A 25,808-nucleotide genomic window follows, 5' to 3' on the forward strand; every position below is an offset into this window, starting at 1 on the left:
CAGTGTAGACTCAGGCCCCTTCTACACTGCTCTGATCTCAGATTATCCACTTTGTTGTTGTTTATTCATTCAATCACTTCTGACTCTTCATGACCTTATGGAACAGCCCATACCAGAGCTCCCTATCAGCCATTGCCACCCCAGCTCCTCAAGCCAGTCACTTCAAGGATACTATCCATCCATCTTGCCCTTGGTTGGCCCCTCTTCCTTTTTCCTTACGTTTTCCCCAGCATCATCATCTTCTCCAAGCTTTCCTGTCTTCTCATTTTGTGGCCGAAGTATTTCATCTTTCCTCTAATATCCTTCCCTCCAGTGAGCAGTTGGGCTTTATTTTCCGGAGCATGGACTGGTTCGATCTTCTTGTGGTCCAAGGCACTCTCAGAATTTTCTTCCAACACCACAGTTCAAAAGCATCTATCTTCCTTCACTCAGCCTTCCTTATGGTCCAGCTCTCACATCACACTGGCAACGAAGATCCACATAGTTAAAGCGATGGTATTCCCTGCAGTAACCTATGGATACGAGAGCTGGTGAGTGAAGGAAGATAGATGCTTTTGAACTGCAGTGCTGGAGGAAAATTCTGAGAGTGCCTTGGACAGCAAGAAGATCCAACCAGCCCATACTCCAGGAAATAGCCCATACTCCAGAAAAAGCCCAACTACTCACTGGAGGGATGGATATTAGAGACAAAGATGAAGTACGTTGGCCACATGAAGTCAATGATGCTTGGGGAAATGGAAGGAAAAAGAAAGAGGGGCTGACCAAGGGCAAGATGGATGGATGGCATCCTTGAAGTGACTGGCTTGACCTTGAAGGAGCTGGGGGTGGTGATGGCCGACAAAGAGCTCTAGCGTGGGCTGGTCCAGGAGGCCACAAAGAGTCCGAAGCAACTGAACGAATATATATATTTATTTATTTAGAACATTTGTATCCCGTCCTATTCTTAACCTCCGAAGAGGGACTTCCAGCAATATAAAAACACCAGTACACAATTACATAAAATGATAATAAATATACATTTAAAAAACAGTTCGCCAAGTTTAAAACATGCTCCAAGTCAGTCCAAAAAATGTGGTCCATACAATCTCATTGAAGCCAATAAAAGCCGTTGATTTCTGTGAATGCTTGCTCCCACAGCCAAGTCCCACAGCCAAGATGCTGCTGAGTGGAAACAGGACAGATGTGGTCTTGTGAAAAGTCAGGAGGGAAGGGGCAGACCTAACCTTTTTAGGGAGGGAGTTCCACAGCTGAGGGGCCACCTGCGAGAAGGCCCTGTCTCTCATCAACAAACGCGACTGCGATGGTGGTGGGACCGAGAGCAGGGCCTCCCCAGATGATCTTAAAGTCCTTGATGGTTCATAGGGAGAGGCATGTTCGGACAGGTAAAGTGGGCCAGAGCGGTTTAGGGCTTTAAAGTTCAAAACCTGAACTTTGAATTGTGCCCGGAAGCTAATAAAGAACAAGAAGAAGAAGAGGTCTGAGCACTCTTTGGCCGAGGAGGGTGAAAGTCTTGTAAAGCTAGAACTCCCATGGTTCCATAGCATTGGGAAGTTCAAGTGGTGTCAGTGTAGATCAGGTCTGGGCCAACTTGGGCTCTCCAGGTGTTTTGGACTCCAACTCCCACCATTCCTGACAGCCTCAGGCCCTTTCCTTTCCCCCCTCAGCCGCTTAAGTGGGAGTTGGAGTCCAAAACACCTGGAGGGCCCAAGACACCAGAAGATGAACCAGAAGGCAGAGGCGGGCCTTTCCCCCTTTCCTCCTCCTCCTCCTCCTGCTGCTGCCTCTCAGAGGCGGGGCTCCACTTGGGTTGCTTTTAGTCCCGACCGGAGCCTCCTGCAGTGCCTTCGGGGACCTGGCCTTGCTCCTTCCCTCCTCCTCCTCCTCCTCCTCCTTTGTTCCTTGCAATCCTTGCCATGGCTGTTTGGAGCGCCTCCTCCTCCGACCCCAGCCCTGCCGGCTCGGTGCGGCCCAGCCTGGCCTCGGTCTCTTCTGGGGAGCTGCAGCAGGGCTGCCTCCGGACATGCAACTGCGAGCTGGCCCTTCTCCCCCTCCGGCAGCTCCTGGCCCTCCAGCCCCACTCTTTCCAGCTTCAAGGGGACAGCCTGGCCGTCTTGAACCCGGGGAACCGAGGCTTCACCGTCCTGAGCGACGGCTTCCTCCGGGTCGATGGGCAGCAGGAGTGCAGGCTCAGCGGCTACTTCAAGAGGTAAACACATTTCCCCTCCTAACTCTGTGCATGAGGCAGGGCGCTGTGGGCAAGCATACAGAAACAAGCAGGTCGAAAACATGCCAACGTGAGTAGATCCATAGGTACCGCTCCGGCGGGAAGGTAAGGGCACGGCATGCAGTCATGCTGGCCACATGACCTTGGAGGCGTCTCCGGACAACGCCGGCGCCTCGGCTTAGACATGGAGATGAGCACCAACCCCCAGAGTCAGACACGACTGGACTTCATGTCAAGGGAAAACCTTTACCTTACCTGGGTTCTCATGAGTCACTTCTCCTATTTTTCGTTGTTTTTTTCCATAGACTCTGTGACCTCTGTAAGGCAGAAAACAGGTCTTTGAGCCAACCACAGCTGTCCATTTGTGGTATAATCAATGATGGATTGGACAACATCAGTGGACTCCAACTCTCACCACTCCTGACAGCCTCAGGCCCTTTCCTTTTCCCCCGCAGCCACTTAAGCGTTTCTGTTTACCTAAACAGAGTTGTTTGTTCTGCTCCACAGTCACACAAAGTGGAGGGTTCTTCTAGGTTAGTGTTTCTCAACCAGGAGGTCGGGACACCTGGCGGGGGGGGGGGGTCGAGAGTGGGTGTCAGAGGGGTCACCATAGACCATCAGAAAACACAGTATTTTGGTCATGGGGGTTCTGTGTGGGCCCAATTCCATCATTGGTGGGATTCAGAATGCATTTTGATTGTATGTGAACTATAGTTCCCAGCAACTACAACTCCCAAATGTCAAGGCCTATTTTCCCCAAACCTCACCAGTGTTCACGTTTGGGTATATTGAGTACTCATGCCAAGTTTGGTCCAGATCCATTGTTGTGTGAGTCCACAGTGCTCTCTGGATGTAGGTGAACTACAACTCCAAAAACTCATGGTCAATGCCCACCAAAGCCTTCCAGTATTTTCTGTTTATCATGGGAGTTCCATGTGCCAAGTTTGGTTCAATTCCATCTTTGGTGGAGTTAAGAATGCTCTTTTATCGCAGGTGAACTATTAATCCCAGCAACTACAACTCCCAAATGACAAAATAAATCCCTCCCTCAACCCCTCCAGTATTCAAATTTGGGCATATTGAGTATTTGTGTAAAATTTGGTCCGGTGAATGAAAATAAGTCCTGCATATATTAGCTATTTACATGACAATTCATAACAGTAGCAAAATTACAGTTATGAAGTAGCAACGAAAATAACATAAGGAAGCATATTAAGGTGTCACAGCATTTGGAAGGCTGAGAAACAGTGTTCTAGGTAGTGCCATTTAGCCAGGTTGTCTTTTGATCTGCCCACTCCACTTTTGAATCTGTTCAGGGACTTCCAAGATGCCCATCCTTGGTTTGATCCTGGAGGCAGACTCTCGTGGGGAACCATCCGATTGGGGTTTCCTGGCTTAGCTGCCCAGAGGAATGCTCTTGCTGTTGCTGGGGGAACATTAAGAGAAGTGGTGGTTCTCATGAAACCTTTCCTTGATTTGAGTCTACTGGGAGGAGGCTGATAGCCATGCAGTGGGGGGCTTTCACAGTATTCAACCTTATTTGCAGCAACTTCCCATCGCACGTCAGGGGAGGCAATGCCAACTAGCTTATAGCACAATGGTTCTCAACCTGCAGGTCCCAGGTGTTTTGGCCTACAACTGGTGTGAGATAATTGGCTTTCTGCAAGAACATTGCCCAGGGGGTGCCCAGATGTTTAATGTTTTACCTTCCTGTGGGAAGCTTCTCTCATGTCCACGCATGGGGAGCTAGAGCTGTCAAATGGGAGCTGACCCTGTTCCCTGGGTTCGAACCACTGACCTTTCAGTCAGCAGTCCTGTCGGTTTAACCCACTGCACCACCGGGGCCCCTTGTGCTTGGTGTTCATACAGTGTTTCCTAAATGTTAGTGTTCAGTCTAAAGTGATGCTGAGATATTTAGGATGGGAACAGGGTTTGACCTCTTCGCCTTACCAGGTAACTTTCAATTTCCTGTTGGCTTCATGGTTATGTTGGTGGAAAGCACACAGTTGTGTCTTCGCAGGGTTAGGCTTTAGGTGGTTATATTTTTAGTAACTGGAGAGATCTTTCAGCTGGTAGGCTGTTAGGAATTGTGGGAGTTGAAGTCCAAAACACCTGGAGGGAGGGCCAAAGTTTGTCCATGCCTGGCTGTAGACCTTGTGAAACTACAACTCCCAGGATTCTGTAGCATTGAACCATGGCAGTCAAGGTAGTGTCCAAAATTGCATTTGTTCTACAAGGTAGATGCACCCTTGACTGTCATTTTGGGAGTCTTGCGTATTCAGATCTTTCGATTTGAACCTGATGACTTTGTGCCTGCTGTGAGCCCCCAACACCAAGTTTTGAAAGGGGTGCATCTGCATTGGAATTGATGCAATCTGACTCCACTTTCACTGCCATGGATCAATGCTATGGAGTCCTGGAATTTGGAGTTTTACAATGTTAACATAAGGCTTAACTGCCAAAGAGTGCTGGTGCTTCTCCGAACAACAACTCCGAGGAATCCACAGCACATTGAGCATGGCAAATAAAGTGGTGCCAAACTGCCCTATTTCTACAGTGTAGATACATCCTTAGCTGGGGATGGAGGTGAGCATGGGAGACAAATGATACAGATGTTCATTGGTAGACTCAGATCTTAAAAAACATTACTTCCCCCAATCCAAACAAAAAACAAAAACCCTCTTAGAGTCAGCCACTTGCATTGTGTGTTCAAGCAGGTTGTGGAATAACCTTTCTAAGCTGTGGAACTCATTTGTCACTTGAACATCATTTACCCCTGAACTTGAAGATCCTATACTGATTTACTCCTGAATTTGAAGATCCTAAAGATGTGGTGTCTTGTACTAAAACTACAAAAAAATCTCACATCTCACAAGCCTTGACAAAAGGTAAAGTTTTCCATTGACATTAAGTCTAGTCGTGTCCAACTCTGGGAGGTGGTGCTCATCTCCATTTCTAAGCTGAAGAGCCAATCTTGTCTGTAGATGCCTCTAAGGTCATATGGCCAGTATGACTGCATGGAGTGCCATTATCTTCCCGCTGAAGTGGCATCTATTAATCTCCTCACATTTGCATGTTTTCGAACTGCTAGGTTGGCAGTCAGGATCATAGGAGTTGTAATTTTACAACCCTTTTAACTTCCTCTTCCAAATAGAGCTAGTACATCACCAAACTAGAGCTTCCGTGATTCGATAGTATTGAGCTGTTGGAGTTAAAGTGTCAAACTGCATAAGTTGTACAGTCTAGATTATTATTAGGTTAAAGCAGTGGTTTAACCTAATAATAGGTTAAACCACCTGTGGCCTGTGGACTACCAGTGGTCCACAAGAACTAAAATATAGTCCATGACCTCACCATTACTACACCATTGCAATGAGAGCGACTGGTCTCGCAAAACCCTCTTACAGTGTCGAGGCTTATTAAATGTAGTTTTATGTGGGCAAGCAGATGGCAGCTACTGGATGGCTTATGTTCTGTATCAGAAACTAGATCTGATGTGTCTGTCCAATGCAATTTTCTGAATTAACACCCCAAATAACTGAACCGAATCTAAAGTTGACCAAAAACTGATTCTTAACCCTTTTGGTACAAATGTTGGAGAGTGTTTCCTGGTCAAAAAAAAAAAGGTTAGGGAACCACTGAATTAAAGCATGAGAGAGCCCATCTGATGTTCCAGTGCCTTGGGTCAGAAATAATTGTAAAGGGAGCATTGCATCTGAAAAAAGTAATTTAAAGTAATTTAAAGTTCACGAAAGGGAGGTGGGCTTGAAGTTTGTGGGAATTGGTTTTATGAGAACCCATCAGACACTATTTGGGGGCAGGTGCATAGCCATTTTTCTCCTGGATTCCAAAAAAGCACCTTTATCTGTCTCTATATGTATATGTATAGAGATGGAGTAATGTGCACTCAGAATTGCCAATCTACATTTCAAGTAGTATAGCTTCTAACACAATTTTCATACTGTCCTGCAGAGCTCCACAAAAACCTGGTCATGAGCAATTAAATCAGGCATGGGCAAATTTTGGTCCTCCAGGTGTTTTGGACTCCAGCTCCCACCATTCCTAACAGTCTCAGGCCCTTTCCGTTTTCCCCTCAGCTGCTTAAGGAATGCTGGGAGTTGGAGTCCAAAACACCTGGAGGTCCAATGTTTGCCCATGCCTGATTTAAATTATATTTCTATTTTAAGGCTCTTAGATACTGAAGCTGAGAGAGGCATAATTAGCACAAAAACAGATGTGACATATAATAGTATTTCCCCTCTTGTAGATACTAGCTCCAAGTGGTAAAATGCATGGGGATGTAAACAGCTTTATAATTCACCAGGTGCTGGTCATTTTATAATCCGATCCCTTCTACTTTGGTCAATTCTAATCAGTGTGCTGAACCACACTATTGCTGGGAATTTCCAGTTGTGGTTTATAAGGTCAAACTGATTCCAACAGTTATAAAGAATCTGCTTATGCTTGCTAAATAGTAACTTCCCTGTCACCAACAATGTATGCCTTGATGAGTAAATGTGTGTCGAAGGGAAGAACAAGAAATGGCAAACCTGGGCCATCGCACTGGTTGGCTGCCTTTGAAAATGGACATCGGGACTAAATTAATCCTTACTCCTATCTAGCAAGGATATTTGCATATACTGTAATACTACTTTTGGTAAAATTACTGGTTGGGAATGTACCATCAACTGCCCGATGTTTGTTTGGACTTGGAGGCAAAGTCTCTGTTAAACCCAAGAAAGGCTCCTTGTTAAAGATTGACAGATTTATTTGTGATTTGACTTAAGTAAAAAAAGTTGGGAAACTACCAGGAAGAACAGTAGGCTAAAAAATAAAGTTACATACAGGTGCTTTGCTTATCAATCCAGTTACAAACAGATTTCAAGTAGTTTCTCTGTTCAGGTAACACAGGACATTTTCCTTACAAGCAACAATTCATAATTTAAAGCATCTCTCTGTTCTAAGAATCCAGTAGTCTCTGTCTAATCCCCAGTGGCGCAGTGGGTTAAACCGCTGAGCTGCTGAGCTTGTTGATTGAAAGGTTGCAGGTTCGAATACAGGGAGCAGTGTGAGCTCCTGCTGTCAGCCCCAGCTTCTGCCAACCTAGCAGTTTGAAAACATGCAAATGTGAGTAGATCAATAGGTACTGCTCCAGCGAGAAGGTAACGGCATTCCATGCAGTCATGCCGGCCACATGACCTTGGAGGTGTCTGCAGACAACGCCGGTTCTTTGGCTTAGAAATGGAGATGAGCACCGACCCCCAGAGTCGGACACAGCTGGACTTAATGTCAGGAGATAACCTTTACCTTTTTTTAGTCTGAAAGTTCATTGGAGTCTCTAAGCATTTGGTTCTAAAATGGAGTCTGAGTCTTGAACAATCCCAGTTCTGATCACATGGTCTGCAGCCCCTCCTACAACAAAAGAGTTAAGGAAAACTGCAAACCAACACACACAGATACAATGCAGTAAGCAATCTGAATTACATATACAGGGTTAGTCAAAATGCATAGGCCAATAAGCCATTCAATTGAATGGCTTATTGGCCTATGCATTTTGACTAACCCTGTATAACAAATAACTAGTGGAGGTTCTTGTGGGTTTTTTTCGGGCTATATGGCCATGTTCTAGAGGCATTTCTCCTGACGTTTCACCTGCATCTATGGCAGGCTTCCTCAGAGGTCTGCTGGAGCTGGGAAAAAAGGGGTTTATATATCTGTGGACTGACCAGGGTGAGACAAAAGGCTTTTGTGAGTTGGGCTGGGTGTGAATCTTTTCAACTGACCACCTTGATTAGCATACAATGGGCTAACTGTGCCTGGAGCAAACTCTTAATGAAAGGTGCTTAGATGTCCCTGCCTGTTTTTCTCTCTGCTGTTTTGATTTTAGAATTTTTTAATACTGGTAGCCAGATTTTGTTCATTTTCATGGTTTCTTCCTTTCTGTTGAAATTGTCCACGTGTTTGTGGATTTCAATGGCTTCTCTGTGTAGTCTGACATGGTGGTTGTGAGAGTGGTCCAGCATTTTTGTGTTCTCAAATAAAATGCTGTGTCCAGGTTGGTTCATCAGGTGCTCTGCTATGGCTGATTTCTCTGGTTGGAGTAGTCTGCAGTGCCTTTCATGTTCCTGGATTCTTGTTTGGGCGCTGCGAATCCAGGAACATGAAAGTTAGCCCATTGTATGCTAATCAAGGTGGTCAGTTGAAAAGATTCACACCCAGCCCAACTCACAAAAGCCTTTTGTCTCACCCTGGTCAGTCCACAGATATATAAACCCCTTTTTTCCCAGCTCCAGCAGACCTCTGAGGAAGCCTGCCATAGATGCAGGCGAAACGTCAGGAGAAATGCCTCTAGAACATGGCCATATAGCCCGAAAAACCCCACAAGAACTGAGTGATTCCGGCCATGAAAGCCTTCGACAAAACTAGTGGAGGCTTGAGAAGGTTGCTATTTCCAACATAGCAAAACACACATTCACCCAAAACCTTCTTTAAAGTATACATATTAAAACGTATTTCCACATACATATTAAAATGCACAAAACAATGATTAAACAGATTCAGATGCAATTTTAAAATTCATCAGTAAAGTCAGAAGCACACAAAATATGTAGAATAAATAGATAAATGTCAAGTGAGAGAATTAAAAAAAATAGGTGGGGAAAGCTTTGGTTAAAGGTGCAACTACATTATAGAAGTAGTGCTTTTTGATATTTTAACTCCCATAACTCAATGCTATGGAATCATGGGACTTGTAGTTTTATAAGGTCTTTTACCTTCTCTGCCAAAGAGCGCCAATGCCAACTCCCATGATTCTATATCATTGAGTCATGGCAGTTCAAGTGATGCCGAACTAAATTAATTGTGCACCCTTAAATGCACGTGTCCTTGCTACACAGTAGAAACTATCCCATATCCTCCTTTAATAAGTTCAAATAGAGATTTGAGCTACCTCTTCTGGAACATCAGACTATAGGCACATGTGTGTGTGCATGTATGTAGGAAATATGGTAAACTTGCATATTTAAGAAGAAAAGCATTCACTAAAATAAAACATAGATTAGAAATGTCTGCCTGGTTATTGGTGTTAATGATTTTTCAGTGCTGGAAATTTACACCATATTTGTTTCTCAGTGGCATTTCAAAGGCAGGCAACATTTAGGGTTTTTAGCCCCTGGTGGCACAGTGGGTTAAACTCTTGTGCCAGCAAGAGTGCTGACTGACAGGTCAGCGGTTCAAATCCGGGGAGAGCAGGTTGAGCTCCCGCCTGTCAGCTCCAGCTCCCCATGAGAGAAGCCTCCCACAAGGATGGTAAAACATCAAACTTCCCAATGTCCCCTGGGCAATGTCCTTTTAGATGGCCAATTCTCTCACACCAGAAGCAACTTGCAGTTTCTCAAGTCACTCCTGACACAAAACAAGTTCCTTGCTTAAATAGCCATGTGATATTTGTATGAGTTAACTCAGATATGGTCAAACCCAGGCCCAAGGGCAGGATGTGACCCCTGAGGCTCTTTTATCAGGCCCTCCTCTCTCTCACCATCCTATCCTTCCTTCCTTCTCTCGTTCTTTCCTCCTTCCCTCCCCCTTCCTTCCTTCCTTCCTTCCTTCCTTCCTTCCTTCCTTCCTTCCTTCCTTCTTTCCTGCCTGCCTGCCTGCCTGCCTGCCTCCCCCCCCTTCCCTCCTTCCCTCACCTTTCTTCTCTCTTTCGATCCTCCCTCCCTCCCTTCCCTCCCTTTCTTCCTCCTTCCATTCCCTTCCACCCTTCCTTCTCTCTTACCCTTCCACATTTTCTTCCTTCCATCCTTCCCTCCCTTTTGTCTTTACTTCCTCCTTACTTCCCTTCATCTTTCTCCTTCCATCTTCCCTTATCTTCCCTTCTCTCTTTCCTTTATCCTTCCTTCCCTCCCATCCATTTATTCTTCTCATCCTCCCTCCCTCCCTCCCTCCCTCCCTTCCTTCCTTCCTTCCTTCCTTCCTTCCTTCTTTCCTTCCTTCCTTTTCTTTTTCCTCCCTCCCTCCCTTCTTTCCCTCTTTCCTCCCGCCCTCCTTCCCTCTCTCCCTCTTTCTCCTTCCATCCTACCCTTCCTCCCTTTCATTCATTCTTCCTTCCTTCCTTCCTTCCTTCCTCCCTCCCTCCCTCCCTCCCTCCCTCCCTCCCTTCCATCACCGAACAGCCAGTCCTCCTAGCAGGGAGTGCTAGCATGCAGGCTTCAAGTTAGAAAGTTGTCTATGCCAGGGTTAACTTCATGTCTAACACGCTGCAAATTAATCACCTTCAATGGATAAATGGCATGACTCAGTGAGAGTGTTTATTTATGGTTCCTCCCATCCAACTTTCCCTGTGTCTGCTTGGCATCCCGCAGTGCCACCTTACTTATTCCATCTGCCATATCTGCTATGGGAGGAGAACAAATCCGGCTTTTCTGCCTTACTGCTGTCATGTTTGCTAGACATCAGTGATTCTAGTTTTAAAGCGTAATACTAATACTAATGAGATCCTAAGTACTACATTCAGCAATATATTCTTCTAAATGCCGGAGGGCATACAAGATTAGAAGCTTATATATTGTGAAATTAGTCTTCCAGAAAAACAGCTTAGTCTTACAAATAACACGATACATTTTGCGAAATCCTTGCACTGGGGTTTTGACTGATCTAATTATGTCCGCAAAATAATGTTAATTTTCAGCAAGCTTTGTTTTGACTCTTGTTAGCATCTCATCACAGGCCTTTGTTCAAGATCATAATCCAACTAAAAGACTAATAAGCCCGTGGTTGTGAAACAAATTGAACATGACTCTTTGTAAACACTCTTTGGAGCTTTTATGCCAGGTCATTAAACAACATAACTGCAAAACTCTGCCCTTGGCTGTTTGCTTAAAATATTTTTCAGGAAGTTTCCAAATGGCAAAGACGATTTTCAGCTGATGCTTTACATTTACAGTACATATAGGTCAGGACCCAAAAACATTACTTAAAGTGTTTGTTAGCACACGAGCAATTCGAAATCTGAATGGCTCTAGATCACACACAGGCAAACTTGGGCCCTCCAGGTTTTTTGGACTCCAACTCCCACCATTCCTTACAGCCTCAGGCCCCTTGCTTTTCCCCCTCAGCCGCTTAAGCGGATGAGGGGGAAAAGCAAGGGGCCTGAGGCTGTTAGGAATGGTGGGAGTTGGAGTCCAAAACACTTGGAGGGCCCAAGTTTGGCCATGCCTGCTCCAGATGAACTATAGCCCCCAGTCATGGTCATATTGGTGAAGAATGCTGGGCTAAGATTTTTGGTCATCTGGTGCAAATAAATGGGTAGTTTTTTCCCTCTGTGAAAGAATGTCATCTATTCAGTCTGACCTTTTTTGTTTGTACAGCAAATCCCTATGCTATGCGGTGTAATGACGCCTGTAATAACTAACTACACACCCCAAAGGAGATGTAAACATGCAGGCACTTGCACTGACCCATATCAACAGATCCGTTTTGCCACAAAGAGGGCTTTTGTAAAAGTAATAAGCATTTCGATGACGGTTCTGAATCAAAGCTACGTAAAATACATTGTACTGCAGCCAGCATTTGTTGTTATTACGTGCCTTCAGAAAGAGGGCTTTTGTAAAAGTAATAAGCATTTTGATGACCATTGAGAATTAAAAGCAACCAGAATACATTGTACTGCAGCCAGCATTTGTTGTTATGACGTGTTTGTTGTTATTATGTGCCTTCGAGTCATTTCTGGCACTGGATTTTCTTGGCAGAATTTGTTCAGAGAGGCGTTTGTTCTGCCCTTATTTTGAGGCTGAGAAAGTGTGACTTGCCTAAGGTCAGCCAGTGCGTTTCAATCACTAATTGATATTTGAGGCTTGGTCTCCAAATGGCTTGGTTTATCACTCAAAACTACTACACTGCAACTGGCACTCACAACCAACATAGTTCACATCAAGCCCTCCAGGTGTTTTGTACTTCAACTCCAACCATTCCTAAAAGCCTCGGACCTTTCCCTCCTCAGCCGATTAAGCTGAGGAAAGGGCGTGAGGCTGTTAGGAATAGTGGAGGTTGAAGTCAAAAACATCGGGGGGAGGGGGGGGAAGAGGGGCTGAAGTTTTCCCAGGCCTTATCTACATTGTAGGTTTCATGCAGTTTGACACCACTTTAACTGCTATGGCTCAATGCTGTGGAATCCTGGGAGCTGTAATTTGGTGAGGCAACAAGGTTCTTTGGCAGAGAAAACTAAAGTTCTTGTAAAACTACAACTCCCTTGACTCCACATCATCGAGCCATGGCAGTTAAAGTTATGTCAAACTGCATTCATTCTGTAATGTAGACACACCCTGAGATTTGCCTAGCAATGGCTGTGCAGGTACAAAACTGATAAAAGAAAGCCTTCATGTCAAGCTGAATTTGTTTTGTGGTGTAGAATGGCTATTCCGAAAATACAGGGTTGAAGACTCTCTCAGGTGTACTAAAACAATTGTATAGTTCCTTGGATCCATAAATCAGTAAGATTTGGGGATCACTTGCTTTGGGTACACAGCTATCTGTCATGTAGTTACTTGGACATATTGACCAGTGTCCAGGTCTCATGAGGATTGAAACCCAAACATCTGGAATGCACATGTTGTTTAAGCTGTTGATGCTCAGTCCCATGAGCCATTCACATTCCTATTTCCTGTTCTTTCTTTTTTTTGTTCTGTGATTTGAATCAGTTAAAATTTAAAGACTTGTTGTCTCTTATCATTAATCCAGTTTATGAGATTATAAAATAATAAGGTGTGCCTAAATTGCTATTTGGGTGGGATGGAATGGAATGAATTTGCCGTAAAATGGCTTAAGTATCATGTTGAAATACCAGAGTAGTTGAACTTTAAACTCAGACTGGATTATTTTATCCATTGACCTTTCGCTTGATTTAAGCTTCTAAATGCACAGATTGTCCAATATATATTATATCTAAAGTTGCTAAGTGCAAATAGAGAGGCATTGTTGCGTAATGGTTAGATGGACTGTGAACACTGGATTCAAATAAGCCAATGATTTGAATCCAATTTGGTGACTTTGCAACACGGGGTTGCTGTGAGTTTTCCTGGCTGTATGGTCATGTTCCAGAAGCATTTTCTCCTGGCGTTTTGCCTGCATCTATGGTGGGCATCCTCAGAGGTTTTGGAGTCTGTTGGAAACTAGGCAAGTGAGGTTTATATATCTGTGGAATGTCCAGAGTGGAAGAAAGAACTCTTGTCTGCTTGAGGCAAGAGTGAATGTTGCAATTGGCCACCTTGATTAGCACTGAGTGGCCTTGTCAGTCTTTGAAGCTACAAGGCCATTCAGTGCTAATCAAGGAGGCCAATTGCAACATTCACACTTGCCTCAAGCAGACAAGAGTTCTTTTTCCCACCCTGGACATTCCACAGATACCATAAATCCCACTTGTCTAGTTTCTAACAAACTCACAGTCTCTGAGGATGCCTGCTATAAATGTGGGCAAAATGTCAGGAGAGAATGCTTCTGGAGCATGGCCGTATAGCTGGAAGAAACACAACAACCCAACTTGGAGGTTGTTTTTTGCCCTAAGTTTAGGACTTGAAACCATGAGTGAAACTTGGCGTAGGATCAGATCTTGAGAAACCCATGACTTGTGTGTCCCCAGCTGGCTTTTGAGTTGCCTGCTTTAACATCACTGGATGAGTGCCAGAGTTCAAATTAAAATCTCTTTCGGTAGAAGAGAAAGGTTAAAACTAGACTATATTATTGTAGGAAGGGAAAATGTGACACATCTATAACGACATGTAGTAGTCATTATTTTTATTGTGTTTTTCATCATAACAACCTGCTGCACTGGAAAAGTAGTTTTCAAAACAAATGTGGCAATCCCTGTGTGTGTTTACTGTGTAATTTAGAAATAATATTTTACTGAACTTTGTAAACCAAGATGATCTTTGTTTTATATTCACTTTAAACAGTCAATCTTAATTTAGTTTGGAAGATTTCCAGCTAAATTACCCATCTTTTCATTCTGGGAAATGAACAAGAGGAAGAAAGAAAAAAAGAAATGAAAAAAGGAGGGAGGGAAGGTGGAAGAGAAAAGCTTCATTAAATTCACAGCTTGCAATGAGAACTTAGAGCAATGTTTTTCCTTGTGTCACATAGTTTACAGTTTATTATGTAGTTTATCTTCAATGATTTTGAGGATGTTTTAAAGAAGTCTGTTGAAGAACCTGAGATCAGTTAACATTATTTTCATATTTCTTTTATGATAGCAGCAGTTCTCTTTATCTTTTGCAGAGGACAAGCAGAATAATAATAATAATAATAATAATAATAATAATAATAATTTATTTATATTCCACTCTATCTCCCTGAGGGGACTCAGGGCAGATTACAGAACACATATATGGCAAACATATAATGCTGTTATGCAATTAACAAGGGCAGTCAATACATAAACAGAGGTAAAGGCTTTCCCATCTTTTTCCATTTACGGCACCTGGAGGCTGTGCTCGACTCTGGCCACAGGGGAGTGCTGTCACTCCATCTTCCATGCCAAGGAGCTTTGTCATCCATAGACATCCTCCCGATCAAATAACTGGCACGTCCTTGTGGGTGCCTTTTATTACCTCCCCGCTTAAGGGGTACCTATTTATCTCTTAACATTTCTGTTTTCCATCTCATAGGTGAGCAGAAGTGGGGGCTGACAGCGGGCGCTCACCCCAACCCAGGCTTGCACAGCCAACCTTTCAATTGGCGGGATTTTCTGCAGCTTAGTGGTTTAACCCATTGTGCTAAGCCCGACCCCACTTCAGTTTAAGGGATCCTTTTTGGCTTAATACCATGAAGCAGGGAAGGGATAATTCTTGTCCTCCAGATGTTGAGCTAGAACCGTCAGCATCCCATACCATTCACTACGCTGATATCTATAGCCCAACATCTGGCAGCTTGCATTACCCACCTGTGGTATTAGCCTTGTCATACAACAAATGTAGAATCTGCTATCCTACCTAAAGTTTGACCTGAATGTTCTATATTTGCGGAATTTAGTAATTCCCAAAATACAGGGTTAGTCAAAATGCATAGGCCAAACATACATACAATTGTATGTATGTTTGGCCTATGCATTTTGACTAACCCTGTATAGGACATTCAGGCCAAACTTTAATTTAACAATTTGTTTAGTTCTTAGAATCCAAAACCCACAACTTCTGCATTCAAGATTGTTCTTTTTTGACAGGTTAGAGACAATGTTGCCTCTTTCACAGTTTCTCTTACTGCTTCTTGCACGAGGGTCAGCAAATCTCTTTTACTCCTCTCCTCAATAGATAGATAGATAGGGCCCAGCTGGTGCAGCATTTAAAGGAGAAGGGTTCTTGGTTAATTTTCTTTTTGCAGAATTTTTTCTTTCAAAGCTTACTAACACTGAATGCCTGATTTTTGTTTGTTTTATTTACAATCAGCATCTAATAAGCAGTTTGCATCTCTTGAACAGGTATGTGGAACTTAACACCCATTACGACTATAAAAACTACAGAGAAGTTATATTGGGCTGGCCATTGGTATTATTTGTCAATGTGAAAACAAAATACAGTTCTTCAAAAGGTATGTATGAGTAAGCCTGTCCTTGAAATCTGTAAAAGGGTCTTTGTTATATTTCCTGGTTGATGGATACTGAAAAAAAGGTGTTTTTTTCCATGTCAGAAGCTATTTTAGAAACTGCAAGTCACTTCTGGTGTGAGAGAATTGGTTGTCTACAAGGATGTTGCCCAGGGGACGCGCGGATGGCTTCTCTCAAGTTCCAGCAGACAAACATCTAGATTAGGGATGGGCAAACCTCTGCTGTTAGGAATTGTGGGAGTTGAAGTCCAAAACACCTGGAGGGTCGAAGTTTGCCTATCCCTGATTTAGGTATTCTCCTGTAGCTTGACCCACAGCAACAGTTGTCCAGAATAAGATCTGGGGTCTCTCCAGGGTCCCTCCATATGATGTTATTGCCTCGTTCAGAATTGAGAGACATATGAAAATGTGGCTCTTCAGGGTCTGATGAGAAATATTTGCAGCCTCCAAGTTTTGGGCCACTAATGCTGTAGTGAGAACAGAAATGGATATGGGTCCTCTAAATCAGAGGTTCCCAAACCAAAGCCCATAGGCTGGATGTGGCCCTTGGAGGTCACATCCAGCTAAACTTTAGGCTTAAGGTTGCCCTATGTCTGATATGACTTGAAGGCACACAACAATCTTAAGTTGACTATCTCACCAGCGAAAAGCAGGTCAACAATTTTCATTGAAATATTGGTAAGTTTATGTTTCATGGGAGTTTTTTGCACTACAAATAAGATTTGCTCATAGGAATTTGTTTGTATTTTTCAAAAAGTATGGTCCAGCCTCACAACAGTCTGGGGAACCATAAACCAGCCTTCTGTTTAAAAGGTCTGAGGACACCTGCTCTAAATAGTCTGTAACAGGCATTGACAAACAGGTGTTTTGGACTTCCAACTCCCATAATTCCTAATAGCTGGTAGCTGGTAGGCTGTTAGTAATTGTGGGAGTTGAAGTCCAAAACACCTTGAGGGTCGAAGTTTGCCCATTCCTGGTCCGTAAGCATAGTTCTCCTGACATGCTAATTCAACCTCTTGAGTTTTGGAATTTTTGTTTAGGTTAGCACGCATTATGCAGTACAGATGGCTTTCTGTATCCACAGATTCTGTACCCCATGCCGTCCAAAATACAAGGAACACCATTTTACTACATTATTATACACAGTAGGACTTGAACATCCATGGATTTTGACATTCACAAGGGGTCCTAGAACCTAATCCCAGTGTATACCAAGGGCCTACTGTAATGATATGTCTTTAGAATTTATCAGTACTAACGACACCAGTTATGGTTCTAATCTAATCTATATATATAAATTTGTTAGGGGCATCCATTGAGGAAACAAAACTCAAAAACCCCCCAACGAAACTTAACCAAAATTCCCATGCCCATAACACAACCCACAAGGTACAAACATATTTACTCAAAATGAAAAACAACACAACAACACACTCACAAAACGGCAAAACAACAAAACTCAAAAATCCCCCAACGAAACTTAACCAAAATCCCCGTGCCCATAACACAACCCACAAGGTACAAACATATCTACTCAAAATGAAAAACAACACAACAACACACTCACAAAACGGCAAAAGAACAAAACTCAAAAATCCCCCAACGAAACTTAACTAAAACCCCCGTGCCCATAACACAACCCACAAGGTACAAACATATCTACTCAAAATGAAAAACAACACAGCAACACAATCACAAAACGGCAAAAGAACAAAACTCAAAAAAACCCTAACGAAACTTAACCAAAATTCCCATACCCATAACACAACCCACAAGGTACAAACATATCTACTCAAAATGAAAAACAACACAACAACACACTCACAAAACGGCAAAACAACTGAGCATGCGCATTGGCGCCCAGCCGCAAGTTCCCTGGCGCGCGCACATGGCCTTCCGGCCAACGTTCCCTCTGCGGAAACCATGCCCACTCCAAGCCCCGCTGCGCCGCTTCCCGCACACACACACACCCTGCCGCACACACACACGCAACCCCACGCTCCATCACTCCCCCCACCGCCGCACACACACGCAACCCCACTCCCCCGCCACCGCACACACACATGCAGCCCCACTCCCCCCGCCGCCACACACACACACGCAACCCCACGCTCCATCACTCCCCCCGCTGCCGCACACACACACGCAACCCCACGTTCCATCACTCCCCTGCCCCAATCTTACCTCCTTTTACTTCACGCCACCTCCAAACCCCACCCCGCCCCTTCCCGCCCTGTCAAAATCTAGGAAAGACAGGAAGGAAGGAAAGAAGGAAGAAAGAGAAAGGGAGGTAAAGAAAAAGGGGGAAGGAAGGAAAGTTAGAGGAAGAAGAAAAGGAAAGAAAAGGAAAGATGGAAGGAAAGAAAAGAGAGACAGCAGAAGAGAAAGAAAAAGGGGGAAGGAAGGAAAGAGATAGAGAAAGAAGAGAAGGAAAGATGGAAAGGAAGGAAGGAAGGAAGGAAGGAGGGAGGGAGGGAAAGAAGGAGAGAAAGAGGGAAGATTGGCCACAGCAACACGTGGCGGGTAAAGGTTGTTATTTCTATTATTATTATTATTATGCTATTGTTCCTATGAGACCCTTTTAGGGGGAATGGGAGAGGTGTCAGGTCCCGGAGGCAATGCATTGCATTATTGTTATTGTTATGATGGTGGTGAAATAAAAGGAAATAGAAAGAGAAAGAAGGAAGCAAACAGGGAGGGAAGAAAGGCAAAGGAAGAAAGGGGGAGGGAATGAAGGAAAGAGAGAAGGATGAAGCCAAGTAGTGAAAGAAGGAAAGAAAGAAAGAGGTAGAGAAGGAAGAAAGGAGAGAAAGGGGGAAGGAATAGGTAGGGACCTCTCTTTCATAATAGTCCAGATATCTACCTCAACTTTGATAAGTTTTACTATAGGCCACAGCAACGCGTGGCAGGGCACAGCTAGTGTAGTATATGAAAGCTATTTCATATTTACTTAAATGAATGAGCAAGCTATGTATACCTGTGATATACTGTATGTAGCAACGTGAAAAGGCAAGACACTTGTGTTTTGACTCTGTATGTACTGGTGAGAACCTTCCATGCAAAGAAATTCCAAACTTTAAGTGAATAATCTGTCATAATTACATAATGCAAAGTACCCCACAGGAGGGGATGAATTCATAGCACTACTGTGTATGTTGGCTAGAGAAGAACATCTGAAATGAGATGCCATTGTCCAAATTAATTAAAAATAACGATGTCCAATATTGTCATTAGAAAAGACCTACGCCTTGCTTGTGAACGTCCGGCATCCAAAGATGAGAAGACAGATTGAAAATGGAATGAACAACATCATATCATCTGTGATTGGAGAAAGTTATAAACTTCAGGTGAGGCAGTCATTAAAATTCTTTGAAAATCCACTTTGCTGTTGTTGTTGTTATTGTTATTGCTGTTATGGCTCAGTGTTTTAATAACTGAACAGAGGGAAGGAATTAAAATGCTGCAATTAAAAAAAAACATGAATAGACTGGTAAAGCATGTAGAACTGAAAATTTACAAACTAGTTAAAACCTGGAATCACTGACATCCCAGAAAACTACACTTTCCAGGAATCTCTAGGTCCTCTTCCAGCAGATGCTGACTATAAGAACACACTGGAGGAGTAGAGATTCTTAGAAATCTCTAGTCCTCCAGTGTGATAAGAGTTGGAAGAGACCTCATGGGCCATCCAGTCCAACCCCCTGCTAAGAAGCAGGAATATCGCATTCAAAGCACCCCCAGCAGATGGCCATCCAGCCTGTTTAAAAGCCTCCAAAGAAGGTGCCTCCACCACACTCCAGAGCAGAGAGCTCCACTGCTGAACAGCTCTCACAGTTAGGAAGGTCTTTCTAATGTTTAGGTGGAATCTCCTTTCCTGCAGTTTGAAGCCATTGTTCCGCATCCTAGTCTCCAGGGCAGTAGAAAACAAGCTTGATCCTTCCTCCCTGACTTCCCCTCACATGTGTTATACATGGCTATCCTGTCTCCTCTCAGTCTTCTCTTTTGCAGGCTAAACATGCCCAGCTCTCTAGGTCTTCCAGCATGATTTTAGGGGCAACTTCATTTGGAAGCTGACCATAGAGTAGCACTGGAGGATCAAGATTCTCAGATATGTTTTAATCAAATTCACAAATAAATCCAAAAGTCAACACTGCAAATGTGGACAGCTACGTGTATTATGAAAACAAGTAACATGATGAGTAAGATAGTAATATCCCTGAAGGCAAATATGCTGATTCTGATCTGGATCCAGCATTAGTAGCATAAAGGGTAGTAAGGCAGAACAACCCGTTGTTGCTTTGGGATGAGGATAAAACACTGCTTCAGAAATGACATTTAGGTAAATCTCAGGTTGTTTATGGGTATTTCTGGAGGCAGAGCATATTTTGTCACATTTTTGTAAGCATACTTGATGGACTCCAAATGTGCTGTCAAGTCCTTCTGAGAAGCTTCTTTAAACCAATTAATTCTGCAAAATATAATGCAGGCAAGTGACTAATTTATTGGCCTTTTTCAGGATTACTTTAACATTTTGTAACTTGCTAGACAAATCTACCATTAGTACGATTTTAGCTCACATGTCACAGAGACCAATGTGAAAAGAGTAATGTATATTAAAGCGAGCGGTTTCCTCCATAACACACAGCCAAACAATAGTAGCATTACAAAAACATTTAATTTAATAGCTGGAAATATGAGAAATATTCCTTTTGGTAGTCTTAACATATATGTATTATTTTTCTTTGTAGTTTGACTTCCGGGATGTTGTGAAGAAGTTTTTTCCTTCCGGAGCCCATCTTGTCAATGAAGAAAGCTTGAGCTTTTCTTATGAATTCAAATCTGATGCCTTGTTTGATTTTTTTTATTGGTTTGGGATCAGCAAAAAGACTGTTTCAGTGAATGGGAAAGTTCTTAACTTGTCCAGTACTAATCCAGAGAAGAAAGACATTATAATGAAGTTTCTGGATAAAATGAGCGAACCAAACCTACGGTCAAACAGCTTTTCAGACAGAAAGTTCAGCATTGTTTCCAGAAGTAAGTTGGTAACTTATTAAGTATGATTTTATTTTCTGAAACTAGAATATTGTTTGAGCTCAGCAAACATGTTTAAACTTTTCCTTGTGATCTTTTTTCTTGGAAGTGCAAACATGTGGGATACTGGGAAACTGTTAAATCATATATTGCCAGAGATAAAAACATTACTTCTTTTTTGTGCTTGTCTTGATTTTTGTGTATTCAAAAGTAACTTAAAACTCCCCTTTATATTTAATCACTTACCCCAAAAGTTCAGTATTAGCTGTAATACTGTTAGTATCATGGCTGACTATATGCTCCCCAAAGTCAATGTGAAGGTAAAGGCTCCCCCTGATGTTAAGTCTAGTCGTATCTGACTCTGGGGTGGTAGTGCTCATCTTAATTTCTAAGCCAAAAAGCCAGTGTTGTCTCAGACACCTCCTAGATCATGTGGCCAGCATGACTATAAGGAGTGCCTTTACCTTCCCAGATAATCTACTCACATTCGCATGTTTTCGAACTGCTAGGTTGGTGGAAGTTGGGCCTAACAGCAGGAGCTCACTCTACTCCCCAGATTCAAACCGCCAACCTTTTGGTCAGCAAGTTCAGCAGCTCAGCAGTTTAACCTGCTGCATCACCAGGGAGCACAAAGGCAATATTAGGCTTATGTTTGTGTTTGCCATTTATACCACTTCATATGTCCCCTTAAACTGCTTAAGGTTAGCACCTTTTCCTCTTTTTCACATCTTCAGGAAGCTACTTTGTCATCTCAAACTTTGACCCTATTGTTCAGCCTCATCGCTAGATCAGTTCCCATAGCTCTGTTCATTTGAGAAGAGTCTGTTTTTCATTATACAGTCAGCTCATCATATTCACTGGATTTAAGGGTACAGAACCTCCATTAAAGTAAAAAAACACATTTTTTTTAACCTGAGAAAACATCTCTTTAGGAATTTCTAGGACTTACAGCACAACTCTATGCCCAACTTCCACCAGAAGCTGATGATACAATCACATTAGAAGAACCTGAAGATTCTTATAGAAGAAGGCTGTTAGGAATTGTGGGAGTTGAAATCCAAAACACCCGGAGGGTCGAAGTTTGCCCATGCCTGCGATAGTCACACCGGAGGACCTTGAGATTCTAAAACAGACCAGTTTAAATCAAATATGCAAAAGTCAAAAACACAAATGTGGAGGGATGACTGGCTCTTATCTTGTATTTGAAGAAAAGCTGTTTGGAAACGCATTTTGAAGACTCCTATGTAACCACCAAATTGTATTTTTAATAAAAGCTGTGGTTTTTAGGAATTAAAAAATCTTTACAGGATATATTTCATATTGTTTTGGGCTTTTTAGTCAGAGATCAGATGTCCAATTGTCTCATTTTCCTTATATATATATTGTAACATTGCTTTTTGTGCTCTCTTGCAGCTTCAGTGGATGACGTGTTTAATGGAAACCTGACACCGCAATCAGCTTGGACAGAATCCCCTTTAGCAGTTTGGACACTATCAGGAGTTAAAAAATCAGAGGACTGACCACATGCTGTGGTTGAATTTTCATAAATTGGAAGTGGATAGGTCAGAAAATGAGAGAATGTATCACAGAATAACCTCTACTGCAGAATGCAATTAATTTCTGAAAGGAGTGTGTTCTGTATCCTTCCTCAAATTGCAGGATGTTCTGGCGTTCCAGTTGGTTTCTGTGATTAAAGAAGAGCACCTTCTGATTTTTGAAATGCCACCTGCAGAGTTGACTCTTTGCACAGCGCATTAGGAGTTGCTTGTTTGGAGCATAGATATTTCATGGTATTGCTGTAAAACACTTAAGCATATAGCCAAACAGAAGGATTAAAAATCTAGATTAGTTATTTTAAATAACTCCCACATGTTAAAAGCTGAATAGTACCATGACTAGCAAGCTGTTACATAATTATTCTTGTGCTTATCACCTTTCAATTGAAAGGCTAAAAAGATTAAAAATGCTTCTCATGTTCAACGAGTAGATGAAGTAGTATTACAAACTAAAGTACAGGATTTTTTAATGGTGGATGATGGCCTTGAAGAACTAATATATGCACTACTTGACCTGAAGTGCATTTTTGTATTATACAGACAATTAATACTCCATTTTTAGCTTTGCTTTGGCTTAGAAAGATTTCACTGTGTGGCTGAAGATAAAACTGAAACACTTGTCTACACTTCAGAAAGCTTTGAGGGTATAGTCTCTTCCTATATCTCCCCAAACCATAATCATTCGTTCTTCCTGTAGGTCCCCCTATCCTATCTGCATCTTAAATTGTTCACTTGTTTATCCTGAAGCACTGTAAGATTTACTGAAAGCAGTTGGAAGAATTTAATGTTGTTTTAATACAATTTTGTTTTGATTCTGGTGCCACTTAAGCCTTTGTATGTCACATCTTAAAAAATGTTTACCCAGCACTTCAATTTATATGAATGTTATATGAACACAGAGATGGCAAAGTTTGTAAAGCAATGATGTAAGCGTAATATGGGTTACTTAAAAACATTAATAAACACTTAACAAACTGAGTTATAACAGCATACACTCTGCATTATTGCAGAATTATAGTGTGCATTGCCTCTGTTGCTGATGCAATGAAGTCATGGGATTATATTTCACAACTTCCATCTAGTCTTTAATTAGGGGCATGGGCTTTTTAGAGCTGATTACAGCATAGATTCTTTTCAATATATTCACAAATTGCAGGAAATGGAACTCAATTCAACCGTTGTTCTGAGCTACTTGTTAAAGGCAAGGGAGATTTACAAGGTCCTTTCATATGGAATGCTTTTTCAGTCAAAATAGACATACATTCCTTACTTTACTGTACTGCTACACAATACTGTATAATGCAGAGCAGAAAAATCCAAACCAATCATATATGGAATTTAAAAAACAATATTACATTTCCCATAAATAGCATGGGACTAGAGTACTCTTATCATTTTCCTAAGCGTCCTTCTTTCTAAGTGTCCTTTTCCAATGAGAGAATGTTTTATTTATTTCTTTGGATGAGGCATGCTTTGTGCGGACACTTCAACTCTTCCTCCAAGAACAAAATGGGCAACCTGCAAGAGGACTGTAAACTGAAAAAAACATGTTCTCCTCAGACACTAAAAGAACATAACTCAGAGGGCCTTTTTTTTCCATATCAGACTGAATTGGCCGTCTGCAAGGATGTTGTCCAGGGACGCCCGGATGTTTTGATGTTTTACCATCCTTGTAGGATGGCTTATCTTGTGTCCCCGCATGGGGAGCTGGAGCTGAAAGAGGGAGCTCATCCACAGTCTCCCCGAATTCAAACCATGGTCTGTCAATCTTCAGTCCTGCCAGCACAAGTGTTTAACCCATTGCGCAACTGGGGGCTCCACTCAGAGGACTAAAAATGTATACATCTAGGCATTCCATATTAAAACAAGCTGTTGGAGAGATTTTTTTGCATTTCTAATTTTCAATCTGTCTATTGCAAACAGTTTATCTTTTCTGTACGCTTTTATATTTGCACATCAGTTTATATCATTAGTGTTCAATATGGAAATGCTGCCCTTAAATGTAAAATCATTGGAAGAGACCACATGGGTCATCTAGTCCAACCCCCTGCCATGCAGGAAAAGCACAATCAAAGTATTAAAACTGTGCTATATTGGACCTTTTTTTGGCAAAGCAGAACTTTGATGTTGCTTGGAGAAAGGAGTTCTGCATAACTAGAAAGAACAAGCCATGTGAGATTTATCCCTCTCAGGCTTTAGGCATGACTATACATGTTTTAAATACTAGTCAACCTCTTTGTATATATGATTCTGTTCAGTGCCTCGGTATGTCATCATTGCACAATAAAGGGCTATTTTGAATAGATGTCTCAATTTTTCCATCCCAGAAATGTGTACATTCCACATAATAGATATTAAGCAAGATTAATCTAATAACTGAATAAAGTTTTAGAAGAACAGATAATGAGGTTTGGGATGGTACTTTTCATATTGCAAAAGGACTTCCAGCAAATCAGATTTTTTTTTACAAAACCAAAACTACTATTCCCAAATTAGAGGTTTTAAAATCTACATTTATGGTAACTTGGCTATAAAATTCATAAAATATAAGTAAAGGTAAAAGTTTTCCCCTGACATTAAGTCCAGTCGGGTCCAACTCTGGGGGTTGGTGCACATCTCCATTTCTAAGCCAAAGAGCCAGCGTTGTCTGTAGACATCTCCAAGGTCATGTGGCTAGCATGACTGCATGGAGCGCCGTTACCTTCCCACCGGAGTGGTACCTATTGATCTACTCACATTTTTATGTTTTTTAACTGCTAGGTTGGCAGAAGCTGGGGCTTAACAGTGGGAGTTCCTAAATATATATTTCACCGTATGTTGAAAAAGGTGGCACACACAAAAAAAAATTAAAATGTAAAACATTCAAAACCTATTTTGCAGTTTATATAATATATGTATATCAAATATCTAACACATTAAGGCATGTACATTATTGGCAAAATCAGGTTCATACAAATCAAGAGTACATTCTACAACAAAAAGCTCTTTCTCAATGCTCCCACAATGTATTGCCTTCTAATGGTGGGACTCAAAGAAAAGCTCGTCCCACAGACCTCCATCCTTGTGCAAAGATAAACAAGAAGTGCTTTTTCGAGTATCAATAGCCCAAGATGTTTAGAGCATGTCATGTTCAGCACCTTACATTTAGGCTGGAAGTGTAGAGGAGTCAGTGTAATTAATTTAAAACCAATGTTATATGGCAACCAATGACTGGAAGGCCATATGATGTTCATATCTGATTTAAGGGGGTGACTGTGCAAGTTCATGCTGTGCTGCTTAGACTTCTCTCCATGGATACTGAGAAAAATCAAGTGTACTGAGGCTTGTGTAGGACCTGCAAACAATCCCTATAGCTGTGGGATAGAACACAAGCAGTCTTAAGGTCACTGCACCATAGTGTTCAG

At 42.3% G+C, this 25,808-nt stretch overlaps 1 protein-coding gene across 1 annotated transcript; it reads left to right on the forward strand.

Annotated features, from left to right (window-relative positions):
- The first annotated feature begins 1,783 nt into the window (after positions 1-1,783).
- MEDAG (mesenteric estrogen dependent adipogenesis) lies at positions 1,784-24,705 on the forward strand. Its single transcript, XM_060770866.2, has 5 exons — positions 1,784-2,206; positions 15,693-15,802; positions 19,052-19,164; positions 20,566-20,851; positions 22,262-24,705. The coding sequence occupies exons 1-5, from the start codon at positions 1,914-1,916 to the stop codon at positions 22,366-22,368; spliced, it is 909 nt and encodes a 302-aa protein (XP_060626849.2). The 5' UTR covers positions 1,784-1,913; the 3' UTR covers positions 22,369-24,705.
- The last annotated feature ends 1,103 nt before the right edge of the window (positions 24,706-25,808 follow it).

This window comes from Anolis sagrei, chromosome 3 (assembly GCF_037176765.1).
Source record: "Anolis sagrei isolate rAnoSag1 chromosome 3, rAnoSag1.mat, whole genome shotgun sequence".
Lineage (NCBI taxonomy): Eukaryota > Metazoa > Chordata > Lepidosauria > Squamata > Dactyloidae > Anolis > Anolis sagrei.